Source organism: Centruroides sculpturatus, unplaced genomic scaffold (genome assembly GCF_000671375.1).
Source record: "Centruroides sculpturatus isolate CEXI.00-Female unplaced genomic scaffold, Cexi_2.0 scaffold1127, whole genome shotgun sequence".
Lineage (NCBI taxonomy): Eukaryota > Metazoa > Arthropoda > Arachnida > Scorpiones > Buthidae > Centruroides > Centruroides sculpturatus.
Genome location: NW_019385367.1, coordinates 2819 through 18918, shown reverse-complemented (window position 1 = coordinate 18918; position 16100 = coordinate 2819). Strand labels below are relative to the sequence as shown.

The 16100-nt window shown below is 27.9% G+C and overlaps 1 protein-coding gene across 1 annotated transcript in view; it reads right to left on the bottom strand.

The window, feature by feature from the left end:
* LOC111638193 (sister chromatid cohesion protein PDS5 homolog B-like) overlaps positions 1-15503 on the bottom strand; it is a 40359-nt gene extending 24856 nt beyond the window's left edge. The window contains exons 1-8 of the mRNA XM_023383865.1: positions 15387-15503; positions 14854-14886; positions 14684-14781; positions 13705-13844; positions 8536-8751; positions 4901-5061; positions 4357-4480; positions 635-790 (exon numbers count right to left, since the gene is read on the bottom strand). Coding sequence (XP_023239633.1) covers positions 635-790; positions 4357-4480; positions 4901-5061; positions 8536-8751; positions 13705-13844; positions 14684-14781; positions 14854-14886; positions 15387-15409 — 951 coding nt within the window. The 5' untranslated portion in view covers positions 15410-15503. The remainder of the gene's footprint in view (positions 1-634; positions 791-4356; positions 4481-4900; positions 5062-8535; positions 8752-13704; positions 13845-14683; positions 14782-14853; positions 14887-15386) is intronic.
* Positions 15504-16100: the final 597 nt, after the last annotated feature.

Here is a 16100-nt window from a genome sequence, read left to right as displayed (position 1 = left end):
GAATACATGCACCAGTGAACCTACAACTACACGATTTATATTTTAAAAATAATTAAATTCACTTAGCATTCAAAACTTGCAAATTTTGAAAAAAACAAATTTGCTGATTAAATACGGACAACTGTTTAACTGAAGTAAAACGGGTTTTCCCCTTGCTATAGATGTCTGCCTAGTTCAGTTCAGCCACATTCCGCTACAGTTTGCCTTTATTATCAGTTCGAAATGGGGTGGTTCCATAATACCCGCAGTGTTCCATAATACCACCTTCTCCTCTATTTGTTTTTAAATGTCATTATTATAGAAACAATAACGCTAAATGAGCATTTATGTATCAATGTTTATGTAAATGTCATTTAGTATGATATAATCATGAATAAAATTCAGTATTGCAAAACTAAGCATATTTTATATCAGAAACACTTACTGATAAAAGAATAGAGGATAGAGATTCCATGGCACGTATAATCTGTTTAATGTAAGCCCAGAATTTTTATTATTCAGTTATATGGCACCACTGGATATATCATGGTTTTTCTTTGTCTCCTGACAAGACTGATATAATGAGGGGCTACTGTATTTAATATATTATCTTATTTTATATTATACCTTTGTTTTGTTTTTTAGATATTTTTACCTGATCTGCCATTAAAAGATCTTTTACAATAATTTTTGAAACAATACTTTTTATCTGTAAACCAAATAAATCAGGACAATAATATGCAATATGGCCTATGGATACAACTGCTGTGCGAAAGAACTGAGAGTCAAGAGACAAATGCTGTTTTAAATGCTGAAAATAAATAAAAAATACAAATAAATAATGTTATGATTTAATCAAATAAATTTTATATAATATTAATATATTTCTATTAAATGATTTAATCTAAATTATCTACACACCAACCGAATGCTGAAAAAGTAGGACGTGGGCACTGAATATGTCCACAGCTGGCGTTGTAATAACCGTCGATGGTTATATAGTTAGCTTCTATACGCTGGAAGAGGAGATCGGACTGGAGGTCCGGATAGCGTAACTGGCAACGCATCTGCATGGTAAGCAGGAGTTGTGGGTTCGAGTCCCGCCCCGGGCCGATTTTTTCTCCCAGCGGTTCTAAATTATTTAAATTAATTAATTTATTTATAATTATTAATGTTAATAAGAGATGGCGCCTAACGCTTACCTCTAGAGCCAAATTCATTTAATAATTAGCCTTATACTAGCCCGATAGTTTTTCGGCATTTGGTTGGTGTGTAGCTATATTATATATCGGGTTTAGCGATGTTTGTTAATCTAAATTATTCTCTTTATCCAAGCATTAGAAAAACTTTTATTACAGAATAATTTTTAATAAAATTTACATTACTGACAATTTCTCTAACTATTCTCTTAAGTATATAAAAACAAATCAACTGAATCTAATAAAAACTAAAAGCATTTACCAAATTGAAATACAGGTATATCCCAGGTTGCAATAAAACAAACAGCAGATACAATTGTCATATATTGTACCCTCCCATGATCTGACTAAGCTATCCCCACCAATACAATGCTTCATCTGTTCCAAGTGTTGCTATCTGTCCAGTTTATGCACTATATGTCTGGATGTCCAGTTGAAGACCAAAAATGTCTGGGTTTTAAGAAAATTTGGCAAATCATCATTAATTAATTATTTTTGAATAATACAGTTGATTTTACACAATGTAAGTATTGAACAATTATGGCTGCTAATCTCAAAATTTGTAAAATATAATGTAGATGATATTCAAACTTCTAATATGATAACTAATCAAGTTTTTTAACTGGAGAGAGCGACTGAATTTAGAAATTTATGTGGCAGATATTGAACAGCTAATTGAAACCCATGAGGAAGAATTAGCAAACACAGAATTGATGGAGATACTACATGAAGAAAATATTCTAAAGATGACCAATGAAGACAGACGAATATTACATCCGATCCAATACTAGTCAAAACATTGGAAATTACAAGAACTGCATTAATTTTTAAAAAATCCAGCAATAAGTTTGCTTAACTTCCCTGGCAACATTTGGTGGCAGCATCTATTATCATATTTTATTTTAAAAGCTTTATATTTTTAACTATTATAAAATTGCAAAAAGCTTAATTTTGAGCAGAAATAGGTTTTATACAAAATTGTAAATGCTAATAACGAGTAAAATTGTCATTGTGTAAAATCTAATAAAAACTAAAAGCATTTACCAAATTGAACCAAAACCAAATTTACCAAAGTCTGGACACTATTGGAGATACACATGACCCCGTTTACCTCCCCATCCCCTTGATATTTAATCAACTAAATTTAATAGCATCAATCACCCTAAAATAAAAAAACCTCTCTGCAAAATTTCAGAAATTTTCAACAAAAAGCTCAGAAGTTATTAAATTGCCATCAAAATAAAATATGTATGTAACAGTGTCTTCTATAAATATGCAAAGTTATGTAAATCTATTGTAAAATAAATATATATAAGTTACATCAAAGCTTTTAGTTGTGTTTTATTTGTTTATTGATGTTATATGCATTTATTTAAAATTAAACTTAAGATGTATGTACGAATTAAAATAAAATGTATGTAAATGTATGGGAAATGGCAATTCACAATAAAACCATTTATGATACAACCACTATTTGATGGTACACATTATATACATAACCTGGGTTACATCCGTATAACAAAAATTCATTCTATATATAAATGTTGAAATATAAGAATTTTATACAACAAAAGTGCCAGCACCTTTGAGCCAGCTGATACTTATTATTTAACCTATCCCATGTTGAAATTTTTCTTTGTTGTGTGTGGCCACCAAGTTGAATTTTTATCAATGTTAAGCTTAACAAAATTTTTTTTAATAATAATCGTGACTACTTATCGTTAAAAATGATTTTTTTTTATTTTTCACAAACAAAATAGATATATTAATGAATATAAAAACAAAAAAAATTACATTTCCAAGGTTTGTTTTAATATAAAAATTATGACACATAGCAACATCTAGTATCAAAAACGTTCCCATGTAGAAACAGATATGTTCGGGGTCAACGGGGCAGGTCAAATGAGGTCAACACGAAAATATTCAGGAACAATATGGGGCAGGTTAAACTAAAAACTCAGGAAATACTTCTACTACACTAAACTGTAACTCTAATTTTTTAACTGAATATTTAATGATGCAATTTTCTTTTGTTGTCAACTGCCAGAATTTCAAATAAACTGTTTTTCAATTTAAATTTCTCACATATTATAAAATGAAACAGAATAATATACAACAGATTTTATTCTATATAATTTGTACTGAAAACATGATCAAATATTATAGAAAGATATTTCGATAGTGCAACATTTTTCAATAATTGTCCTTTAATCAATTAGTTTAGTTTAGTTAGTTCATTGTGAATATCTTTCTTAAATAATTTGTGTGTATTTTATAAGTTGCCTTAAGTTCAAAACCAGAAATTGGGACATTATTGCAAGCTAGCATTGTGATAAAAAATTTGATAGATACCCAGAATTAAGAGGGCAGTAGCTATTCTGGAAAATAAGTGAATAATTCTAATTAATCTAATTTTATTGAACTATCATTTATATAACACTTTTATTTTATTTGTTGAATCAACTGTACTGTTTGAAATTCATATTTCAACTAAATTTTTGTTAGAAAACCCAGCTGCTCCCATTGTGAACATAGCCAAACTCATTGACATAATTAAAAATAAAGATCTCTTCTCTTAGTCCCACAAAGCAGAGAGTAAAAGAAATAAATCAATAAAAACATAATTGATTTATTGTTAATGACTGCACAAAATCATCAATAATTTAAAGCCATTATACAGCACTACATAGGACCAAAAGACACACAATGATACACTACAGATTACTGAAGGTTACACATGTGAGGATAGTTGGCATATGCATGTATTACTATACAATACATGCAGACATGTACCACCTGCAATTCTTATTTGATTGCCTTTAATACAAATTGGAATATTTTCAAATAGAAATGGGCAAATGGGACATTCCAGAAAAATTTTCCTATCAGGACGAAGTATTTGTCCAAATCGAACAAATACCAAAAAAATTTGATATATATGGCAACCCTAATTATACACTTTGTTTTTGTAACATTGTTAACTAGATATTTAATTTTGAGATGAAATGAGCCCTGATTGAAATTATCTTGAAGGTGAATGCAATTAATCCAAAGTTTTAAATAATTTTTGAATGGACTGTATGAAGCAGTATCTCTTCATATTAAAAACTTAAAAACATTAAAATATTATTTAATCAATCAACTATACCATATTTGAAGTAATTTTTATAATACTTACATCAATAACATGACCAAATACACGTTCTTTATTGGATGTTACAACATTTAAACATGCAACAGCATGTTTTGCTTGTTTCACAGTACCATTTTCAGCAAAGTTTTGTAATAAAGGCAATAAACGTCTGTAAAAAAATAAAATGGGATATAGTAATAAGACAAATAATTCTTGATTATATATTTATGACTAGTATTTATAGAGAATATAATGCATACCAACTACAAATATAAAGATAGAGAAGAAACTGTTTCAAGATTAATTAAAGAATTAACCAAAGATTATATTTGGAAGCTACTTATAATTTTTGCTTAATTCTTTACTAATTAAATTTGGTGTCTAAATCAATGTTTTTTTTTTATTGTTTATTAATTTTATTCTTTAGATATTTTATTTATAAATACAGATTAACAGCACAAATATATTTTTTGACATATTCAATATATTTATTTAAAATTTATTATTTTTTTATAGACAAACTTTCAACATTTCTCTATTATATACTAAAAGTTGAAATTTTATAATTACATTCAAAATTAAAACATACGCTGAGAAATTTGGATGATTATTTTCAATTTCTGAACCAATATTGGTGAAAATCTGTAAAGTAAGGTCAGCTGCTGTTTCATCTTCAGATCGTAAAAAGTTCATTAATTCTTCATAGACTTCTTCACCATGGAATGTTTCTGGAAAAACTCCTGACAGTATCTGAAAAATTAAAAAATACTGGTTAGTCTACATATTAAATTAGCAATATATGTATAAAATTATATAACAATGATTTCTATATTATCTTTGTAACATTATAATAATCTCAAATTTAATAAAAATTTCAAAATTTAATGTAACTCTTTAAACATTTATAGAATAAGTATCATAAGACCATAAATCTAAAATTAATTCAAGATCTAAACATTATAAATAAAAAATTGTGTAAATTAATTCAATTAAATTTTAATAAAACTGCAGGGATTCCCTTTTTATGTCAGATAATGGGGAATTTCTGAAGGCCCATTTTTGTTAATTCTAAATCCAACTACTGAAGATTTTTTTTCCCTGAGATGCCACAAGGCACTTTAAAAATCTATCATGCCATCTCTCTTGCATATTTCATCAGATACTGCATCTTGAACAGGTTAACAATCTTTTCAACTAAACTTTCCAGAAAATCTAAATATACCACTTAACAGAGAAAATGCCACATTTTAAATGTATGAGCAAAATGAGATTCTGTATTTTTATGGAATGACCAGCATGCCAGTCCATTCAGAGGAGACCATTAAATCATATATTTCCGCATAGTAAAAACTGGCATGCTGGTTTAAACAAAGGGAATGCCAGCATGCCAGTTTAAGTGAGGTTATGGATCCCTCTCTAGAGGGTGCATTAGAAAAACGAAAGAGTTTTTATTCTAAAACCATGAAACTGTCAGCATTACATCAATAACCATGATTATATGTTTAATTTCTTCATTTTGTCTTCTTTCTAAAAACATAAAATACACTTGGAATTTCGGAAGTGCTTTTTTAAGTGTATTTTATTGTTGTTTGATTCAAAAATGCAAAAATAAACATATTAAATTTAAGAAACTCTCTGTAAATTATCTTACACTTACACTGATTAACATTGGCTTTGTGTGAAATTTGAGAGGAAGGTGTAATTTTTAAGGTGAAATAAATGGTCAATGTAGCCCACACTGACCTACTACTACTACTACTACTACTACTACTACTACTAATGTCAATAAGTTTTTAATCGTTTTATTATCTTGTAAACAAAAACTCTCTTCCTGATTTTAAGTCAGTTAAATTAAAATGTTATTATTTTATTATACTGGGAAGAATGTTTTCTTTAACAGTTAATTAAAAACGAGTTATGTTAGTTCTGATTAATTTTATATTTTAGTTGCAGTTTAACTGACACTGGTACCCTGAGGTTTTTGGCATGTTGGTCTCCCTCATTTATATGCAGCATGGTGGTCATTCTGCAAAAATACAGTAAAATTTTGAGGTTTTATCTAAATCAAATGGCCAAATTTACAGGGTAATTTGGCCTGAACCAATAGGTTTATGGCTCGCATATTGGATAATACATTTGGCAACATGGCATGAGATTGAGTATATAAGTCCTTCAATTGTGTTCTGAGGAATTGCAAACTATGTGATATTGACTAGGGTCCACAATTCATCTCATTTCAAGAGCATCAATAGAGAAATTCACTTAATAGCCAATAATGTCCAGCAAGTTCTCAACTAGAGAAACATCTATAGATTGTGCAAGCCAAGAAAGCACCTAGACACCATCTTACAAGAACTGTCTGCCTGTATATGAAAAGAGCAAATGAAGTAATAAAATTACTGTAATTTAATTCACTTTTAATTATAAAAAAAAAGTCTTAATACTAGAAATTTCCCCTTCAGGCATGATGGAATACTTTTTAGACTGGTTGAGGTTGAAGTAGAGGTAGAAAACTAGAGAGGTAGAGAAGTAGAGGTTGAAGAATTGAGAAGAGTAGAGATTTCAAGAAATTCAAGTAGCTAATATTTCTACAAATTAAGTACCCTATACTTTCTGTCTGAACATAACTGATGTGTGATGGTAAATTTTAAATAACAGTCTTGTTAGATCATTACTTCCAAGTGGGTAATAGAATGTCATGTGGTCACTTAGAAAAGTTTTTTAAATAAGTTGCTATATAAATGACATGATATGACATTTTTTAAATTTAATGTTTAAAATTTAAATTTAACAAAGTTAATTTAAAATTATGCCATTTATAAAAATATTTAAAAATGCAACTTAAAGTAAATGATATCACTGAGCTGAAATTATTAAAAATTTTTTTATAGCTAATAGTTAATATTTCTGCAAATTAAGTAGGCTGTACTTTCTATCAAAACATAAAATATAATCAAAATTTCACCTGGATTGGACAAAAATAGCAGGATTTATAGTGAATTCACAAACAAACACATACAAACAATGGTTTTTATATTATTAGTTTTCATCATAATTTCTTAAATTTAATAAATCATAAATAAAATACAGTGGGTGATCGGTTAATGAACATAATCCGTTCCAAGACTTTGTTTGCTATCCAAATTGTTTGTTAACTGATTATTGATTTACGATATGTTTTTATGGGAATTTGATTAATTCATTCTGGAGACTGGAAACCAAAAACTAAAAAATATATACTATCTTACTATGTTTATTTATATTTAATAATAAAAATACATATATACACAGTCTTGCATTTTTATTACTCATGTTTTTTCTGTTTGTGGGAGTTAAAGAATCTGTCTAATGTCGATTGCTTTTTTCTCTTCTTCAAGATTTCTCAGAAGTAATTAATAGCATTGTAATTGTAGAAATTCCTAAGCCTATTAACATCAACCTGGTTTGGATACCATTCTCAGACTGTTGTTCTGACATCATACCACTTCTTCAAAAAAATGTTTAATAGCAGATATTGACATTAATCCTCTTTTTCAGAAGAAAACATATCTTGCCAAGTTTCTTGGTGTTCTTCATTCAAGAATTCTTGTGTTCTTCTTCATTAGATCAGTTTCAGGTTCCATTATAAGCTCTTCAATGTTCTTTACTTCTCAGATATGATTTTGGTTACTACTTTAGCTGCTTGAGTCTTCTTGATTACACTGTACCTTTTTTAGATAAGATTGAACTGCGGCCTACTGTAGACATGTTCAAGACATACTGCCCAGCAACAACAGACATCAGACATCTGCCCACTCTCTACCTTTGCTATTATACTCTCACCTTTCGAAAATAAAAACCGATGAAAAACTTAACGAGTGCCCACCTACTGTCTTGCGAATACTATAAAAAAAATTGTTTCTGTTGAAAAAATAAACGGCTGGAATTACAAGGGAGAGTATCAAAGTTCAGAGGAATACTATCTGATCAGTATATACCGAGTTGAGTGTCAATGTCGACATCTCCAGCGCTCCGAAAAGTTTCGAATTGTTGTTTGAAGACAAGGGAAGACCAATCGGTATTCATTATTTTATGTTGCTTCTTGTGTTTGTTCTGTGAGGTGTTCATTGTCTGAACATAAAAAACTTTTATAAAAGTGTTCGTTTGTTCATTATCCGATTTGTTCGTTAATTGATCACCTACTGTATTTAACTAAAAATAAAGATAAAATGAATTATTATTTACCAATAATAACTGAAGACCTTTTACAGCAGAACTAATAAGTCCAAGTTCGGCATCAATTTCTCCAATACCCACAAGTGAATCTTTTACATAGCGCAGCAACATTTTTATTCCATCTCTGTCAACCATAACAGGGGCAACTCTTTCAAGAAGATGCTTTATAGTCATATAAAAACTATTTGTATGAACAGGAAGCCCAAGACTTTTCAAAACTTCTTTCTAAAAATAAAATTATCTGTGTTATTATTAAAGTAATGATATAACAAAATTTAATTTATTTCAGTAAACTGCACAATTCAATTTCTTGGCTAATTTTTTAAAATCAGTGTTTACTGATTTAGAATATTACAAAAATATTAAAATAATGATATCAACTAATTAATTTAAACCAATTAGTGTTTAATTTTAGTATATTAGTGTATGTGTATATAGTTTAAAATATTAAAGCAAACTGATCATAGAAAACATTAATATGGTGGTATCTTCAAGCTAATATATTGTAATGTCATTCACAAATTAAATGATAATCCAGATTTGTAATTTGTGTTGTAAAATAAACTTTACTATATTTTATATAATAAAATTATTTTTAAAATTAAAAATAAATAGCTATTAAACCAATAACTTATGCTGTACATTTTTATTGTTAAATTTCAGTCCCCAACTTAAGACTATCTGACTTGCAACAATATATAACTATGACAGCTGAAACTATTATATTAAAAACTTATTTTAGTTCCAACAATCAGTTGCACTTACTAATGTCACAAAATAACAAACATTAAATATAATATTGTAACAGATAATAAACATGCACACACACCTATTTTATTTCTCTCTTAAAAATTAAGACTTTTTAAGGACTTTCAAGCACTTCTAAGAAAACTTTTAAATACTTATTTCAAGGTCCTTAATTAATGAACAGATGGACGAAGAATGGAGTAGAGCAAGGACTGCATTCTACTCATTATCTTTTGAAGAGAGATAAAGACAAGAATACAGTTCCAGATTGGGTCTTCTGATCTCCAAAGAATGCATTAAATATTTCAACCCATTATTTTATTATAAATATTTTAACAGTAATGTACAGTTGGATTTGCTATGGTTGAAAATATCTTAGCAGAACTTACACAATATATCATATGTTTTTACTCCCTTTTACAGACTGTCAATTTCACAAAAGATCATACTTTTATTGAATTTCTTGTAACATGACAAACATTGAATATCTACTACATGATGATTTTAAGCATTTTAAACATGTTTGTAAACATGTTTTGTAATTCTTAATGTTTATATATTTTTCTTATTTCTATTATCATATTATCAGGGTCCATACAGATAATTCCATCTCCGATTCCCTGACCAATTATGATATTATTCCCTGACCTATTAAAGTCTCTGCATTTTCCCTTTCCATTGGGTAATATTTGACCAAGTCTATTTAAGCCATTTGTACACAATTATATAAATTTTTTTATTAAAAAACACTTTATTCACTTAAAAAAAACGAAAAACTTTGTGTAAAATTGATCATGTAATTAGCTACATTATTTCTATGTCATAAAAAATTTAATGATTTTTAAAAAAATTAATTTGTAAATTTTAGTTAAGTAAGGAAAAGACTCAGGTCATATCATAAAATCAAGTTTTCTTAAAGAAAGGAGGCAAAAAATTCAAAATAATTTAAACAGAATAAATCACACTCTGTGTGAGAGGAAGAAATTGCTTATCGTATGCTATTTTTGGTCCAGCACAGACTCATTCAAGGTCATTATAGTTCTTCTCATCTCTCCCTGAAACTTATAATGGGAACAGCAGAATTTTGATGGGAAAGCAAGTTGTTGTCGATGGTGTTTTTTAAAACACAACTTTAACTCTATGGTGATATTTTGGTATACTTCCAAAAAATGTGGACTTCTGAAATTCCATGGGTCGTATGAAGATGAAAATTTAGTTAGAGAGAAGACATATCACAGATCATCAATCTGTCAAAATTGGCAAGATTATTATCTCCATATAATGCAGGTGGCCAGAAGTGAAAAATTCAACAAATAAAAATACATAAATTGTGAGGTCTGCCTGCGGTCCAAAATGTCCCACGCACAATATCATTAAGCCAAGTGACAGTTATTTGCCTCCCCAATGGTATCAACTGACTGTAAAGGGTTAATCAGATGTCGCACAGGTCAAAAAAATTGGGAGGGTCATGTATGGAACACAATTGCAATCATTTAAGGCATAAATCCATTTTTGTGTTATTAGAAGATAAGATAAGATGTAAATGAATAAAGTCATGATAGTTATCAAGAGTTAATATCTATCGGTTCAGGTGGTGGCACACTTGAAGTATTTGCACCAGAATTGATGCACTTGGTTTTCATATGCTTTCTATACAACATGCATTGTTTGGCATTAGTTATTTCAGGCTTTTCTAATTCCTTGTAAATTTTTCTTTCTTTCCAATGATATACATTTCTTACATTTCTGTTCATATTTCCTTTGCAATTTCTTTGACATTATGAAAATTTTCTTTAACTCACAAACTTATTGGCTTATAAGTTTATAAATTCTATTTTATTGGTTATTATTACTAAATAATATTGTAGATCCTGTCATTCTGTACAAATCAAAATCAATTTCAACGTCCTATCTTTTCACAATCGAAAGTTATACTCTGACCAAATGCTGTGCGGCACCACTATTTTCAGTGTTCACATGCAACCCAAAATCCCTCTCACATCTGCATACCCCACTACCCACTAATTTAAATACAAACATAAAATAAATTTATCCAATCTATCCAATAAAATTTTAATCGTTAGATTATCATTTATAGTTTATGAGATATAAGCACAACAAATCTTTCCATTCTTTTGATTGCTCCAGTTTTCATACACCCTCCTATACCAAACCCAATTTAAAGACACATTCAGATCAAAAAGGAGCAAGAGCAACAGATCGATTCTGCAGTATTTGCAGATTTCCTGACATTTGATGCCATTCCTTGACTTTCCAGGTCTGTAAGGACCTTTTATGATGCTTTTATGTCTATTTTATGTATTTTACTTGGTTTATTCATATTTGTATTTTTATGTATTTTATTCAAATTTACTGGTTAAACAGAGGGAAGAAATCTTACATCTTATACATGATATTTTCTATTGTAATTGTGATAAATAAATTAATTAATTTAAGTTAAACTTAAATCTTATTTAATATTTAACTATACATAATGTTTTTGTCATATAAGCATAAAAGAAATTATTACTTCAACAGAAACTAAAATTTTATTTATCATTAGCATGCAAACACAAGCAGTTTTTTTAGGCACGACAGCATAAGATTACCAGTAATGTTCTGCTAATTTTTCATATGTAATTGCCATTTCTCAAATTTGATGATCTGAAAACTCATGTAATATGTTTTCTCTGCACATGCCAAATTTTATCATAAGTTGTTTGGTTTTTGAGATATAGTCAACTCATATTAATACAAATTGCTAGTGAACAGTAGTGAACACTTTATTGAAAATTGGTATTAATGATTTTCAGGATAAAAGTCAAGTTTGTCTAATTTACGAAATTACAGCTTAATAGACAATCAAAATCTCTAAATTATAATATTTTCAATTAATTTAATAAATAAAGTCAAATTTATTTACAAAAACAAATTAATGTTCTAAATGATTTTCAAATCAAACAAAATGAAGAGGAGACTATTCACTGTTTAAATGTAGACCAATACGTCAGAGTAGTTAAACAAAGCTAAAAGAAATCTATGATTTTTCTGTTTAAGATTTTTGAAAAACTAGAAAATATTTTTGGTGTCAAAAGAGCAAAGGAGGAGCCAAATTTGGCACAAAGTAACCAAACCTTACAGGTATCACTGTATGCACTCCCTGGCATGCAAACTAGCAAATGTTTGCATGGGACTTCATCAATTTAATGGGGTAGACATCATTAAACTTTAACTCCTATTTTTTAAGTACAACAGAATGTCTGCTTAAACCAAATGTTTGAATTGCGCTAAAATTGGAGATCAAACCTGTCTTTGCTTACCAGAAGAAAATCTATTCCACTCAAAATGAAACATTTATTACAATACCAATTTTTATTATTCAAGCCAAAAAGTGTAAAAAAGCAACTGTTATCAGAAATAGGGTTATTTCTGGGGGTTTTGAAGGTAATTTACAGTTTGGTTTCATGAATTGTGATAAAATTTTTGCTTGCTTTATTGCAAACAAAATTAATATTCTGACAATAACATTTTGCCAGGGCAACAGCAAAATTCACTATAATGTGAAAATTTGCTTTATTTGTGTTCATATTAAGGAAAGTTAACTGTATAGAATAATGTCCTAGACTAAATTCCCTATGGGAGCCCTTCAAACTATGCAACAGCTAGGGCTAATGTGAAACAAATTCTGATGAAAATAAATGATAGGAGGAACATTGTGGTGTTTCTCAGAATGACCAGAAAATGATTTCTCTATATTTTTCAGGCACAAAATAAACCCACAAAGCATTTTATTACTTATTATTTATTTTATTATTTTATTAATGCAAGCTAATGCATTGTAATATTGCATAATAAAATATTTGAAAAAACTTAACATAAGAAAAAATAAAAAATAAAGAAAAGAGAGGTGGAAGTAATAAAAGCCAACAGTCAATTTGAACACAAGTCATTTTCATGTCAAGTGTAAGCACTTCTCACATGACTATGGAAGCAGCTGAAAACCTTCCACATATGTGTTCTTAAAGTATCTTTATGTCATAAAAAAAATGTAATATTTCCATTAAACTATTCATTTTACAGCAAAAGTGAATTAAACTTTTTTGTTTCTCTAATTTGAAAATGAACTCAATTGCATTAATTTGAAATTTCAACATTTAATGTTATTTTTACAAAGACAATGACTAGCCAGTTGCAACTAATATTTTAGTGTTTCTTATGACTTATCAGCCTCTATCATTTGAGCCCAGTTTCATATAAATTCCTGATTTACCATTAATGACATTCTCTTGTTAGTAATTACATGGTTTGAGTTGGATTAAGTTATACATATCAAGTTTATCAGTTTGTAAAATGATTTATTCTAATGATTTCCTGTATGTAATTATAATATAACGAATTCTAATGATTTAAAATCTACTTTATAATACTTACCACACTATATTCTGCATCACTGCAAGATACACATCCCCTAAAAATTGCATCCATATGTGATCTTACTCGAGAATTATTTTCTAACAAATTGCAAAATTTCAGAATATATTCTTGAGCTTTGATTGGTTCCAAAAGATTTTCTGCATCAAAATGATAAAATAAAGCTTAATATACACAAATATATATAAGTCTTTTAAATGTACTATAATATCCAATATATTATTAAACGTAAAAAAACATAATTCATAAAAAATTTAAATTTTTGATAAACTACTTTGTTTCCAAATATTGATGTCAACAAGCTTATTAGCTTTGAAAATGCATACTTGTATAAATGCATACTTGTTGCATCTGAAATAAACTGAGCTGGTACAAATTTTGCAAAAGTAGTTAATCTCTATCTATCTACAGTGCAGAAGTTTTAAGCATGGTGATAAAATAATATTTGTTTTCCTGGATTATTGATTTTGTTAAAATGAGATACCTATGTTTATTCACCTACAAAAAAAACTGTTTGTTATTTTTAAAATTCTATTACAGAATTTGACCTAACAATTCATTTAGTCAAAAACATAAATGATTGGGACATTCTCTTCACATACTCTTCCTCCCAAAAATTTAGATTAATAATATTCCTTAAAATAAAAAAGTCTAGCTTAAAATAATTTGTCTTACTGTATTGCCTAGACTTCATTATTTTAAGAGGTATTTTTAACCTTTAACTTAAAGAACTGTTAATGACCTTACCTAAATTGTAAAATATCCTTTAGTTAGTTTTCCTTTACTATCAATATTTCTTAATTTTACAATATTCAGCAATTAATAGAAAATTGTGATTGAACAAATTTTGCAATTAATTTTTTTACTAAATCAAATAAAATAAAATATATTAACTAATCCTTTAATTTCATATTATTAAAGAGACCTCAGATAATTAAAATAAATTAAAAAATTATATTTATATTTAATTATTACTTACTAGATAATCCTAATACTTTAGTTACAATAATTTTATCTCTTTCTTCACTTTTAGGTGTTGTTAACATGTCTAATATATTTCTAACTTGATTTCTCACCCTAAATTAATTTTATTAATAATTAAAAATTTTTAACTTTTTAAAATAAAATAAAGAAAAAAAGCATACTTACATATTTTGTGACTTTAATAATTCATTAAAAGCTCTAGACAATGAACAATATCAATTAAAATGTAATAAATTATGTCTATATCAAGATTAATTATTCTATACTTTTAGAGATAAAAACTTAATAAAAAAAATACACTTAAATTTTTATGTAAAAGATATGGAATATCACTTAAAACACAAAAACATCTTTTTAATTGTTTTTTAAAAAGATATTTAAATGACAAAATTTAATACAATATACAGTAAAGCATCAAAAATCTGAATTTGACCATTGAAAAATAGATATTAACCCTTTCAATGGTAACTTTGTTGTTGATGTTATTTTGCCTGTGTTCTTTTGGCCTTGCACTGTTGATGTTCTAACATTTCTTATTATGTTCACAGTTGCATAAACACAAATGACCATTATTAAATAATAACTGTATCACATTAATAATTAATAAAATTAAATATTATTAATAAAATTAATAATATTTAATAAAGTAACTAATTGTAATAAGTAATTACTTAAACAAAATATATTATTGAACTTACTTTGCTGCATAATCATCAACCATTACAAAGAGTTGATATAACTTTTTAACTCTTTCTTCAAGAGGACTTTGATATGGAACTAAACAAGTGTGTAATATCCTTTCTACTAATAGTCTGCAAAAATTTAAAAATGAAATAATTATTTAATTAATTAAGTACTGTACATCATCATTATGTAAATAATGTTTGATTCTATGTAATTAATTAAGCAAAATATCTAAATTTTGTAAAATAATGTAAGTAATTATTTGTGATTTCCAAATTAGTATATACCTGGAGTTGATCATAGTAATAAATACAATTGAGAAGGGGATGAAAGATCATCTAATGAAGCCTTTAATGATCTTGTATTTTTTGCAGTATTCAGCCTTAAATAAAAGGTAGTGCTGCAGTATGTTTTTACATAATTCTGTGTTCAAAAACTGTTAAGATACCTAATTTTGTGTTTGTCTTCAAACATATCTATTAACTAGCAGGTGGGCCCGGCGTTGCTCGGGCAAAAGTAACGATAACTAAGATAAAGATTATTACGTTACAGTCAACCTTACCCGTTTTCACAGAATGCAAGAATTGGGTCCCCTTGTTTCCAGACTAATTAGAGAACTTTTAGATGGTTCTAAAAATATGTTCGATTTCCTGCAAAAATGAAAGAACTGCATCTGCGCCTGTAAATCTTGCACGTCGCTTTCTCTTAACAATTCCATTGTTACGTAA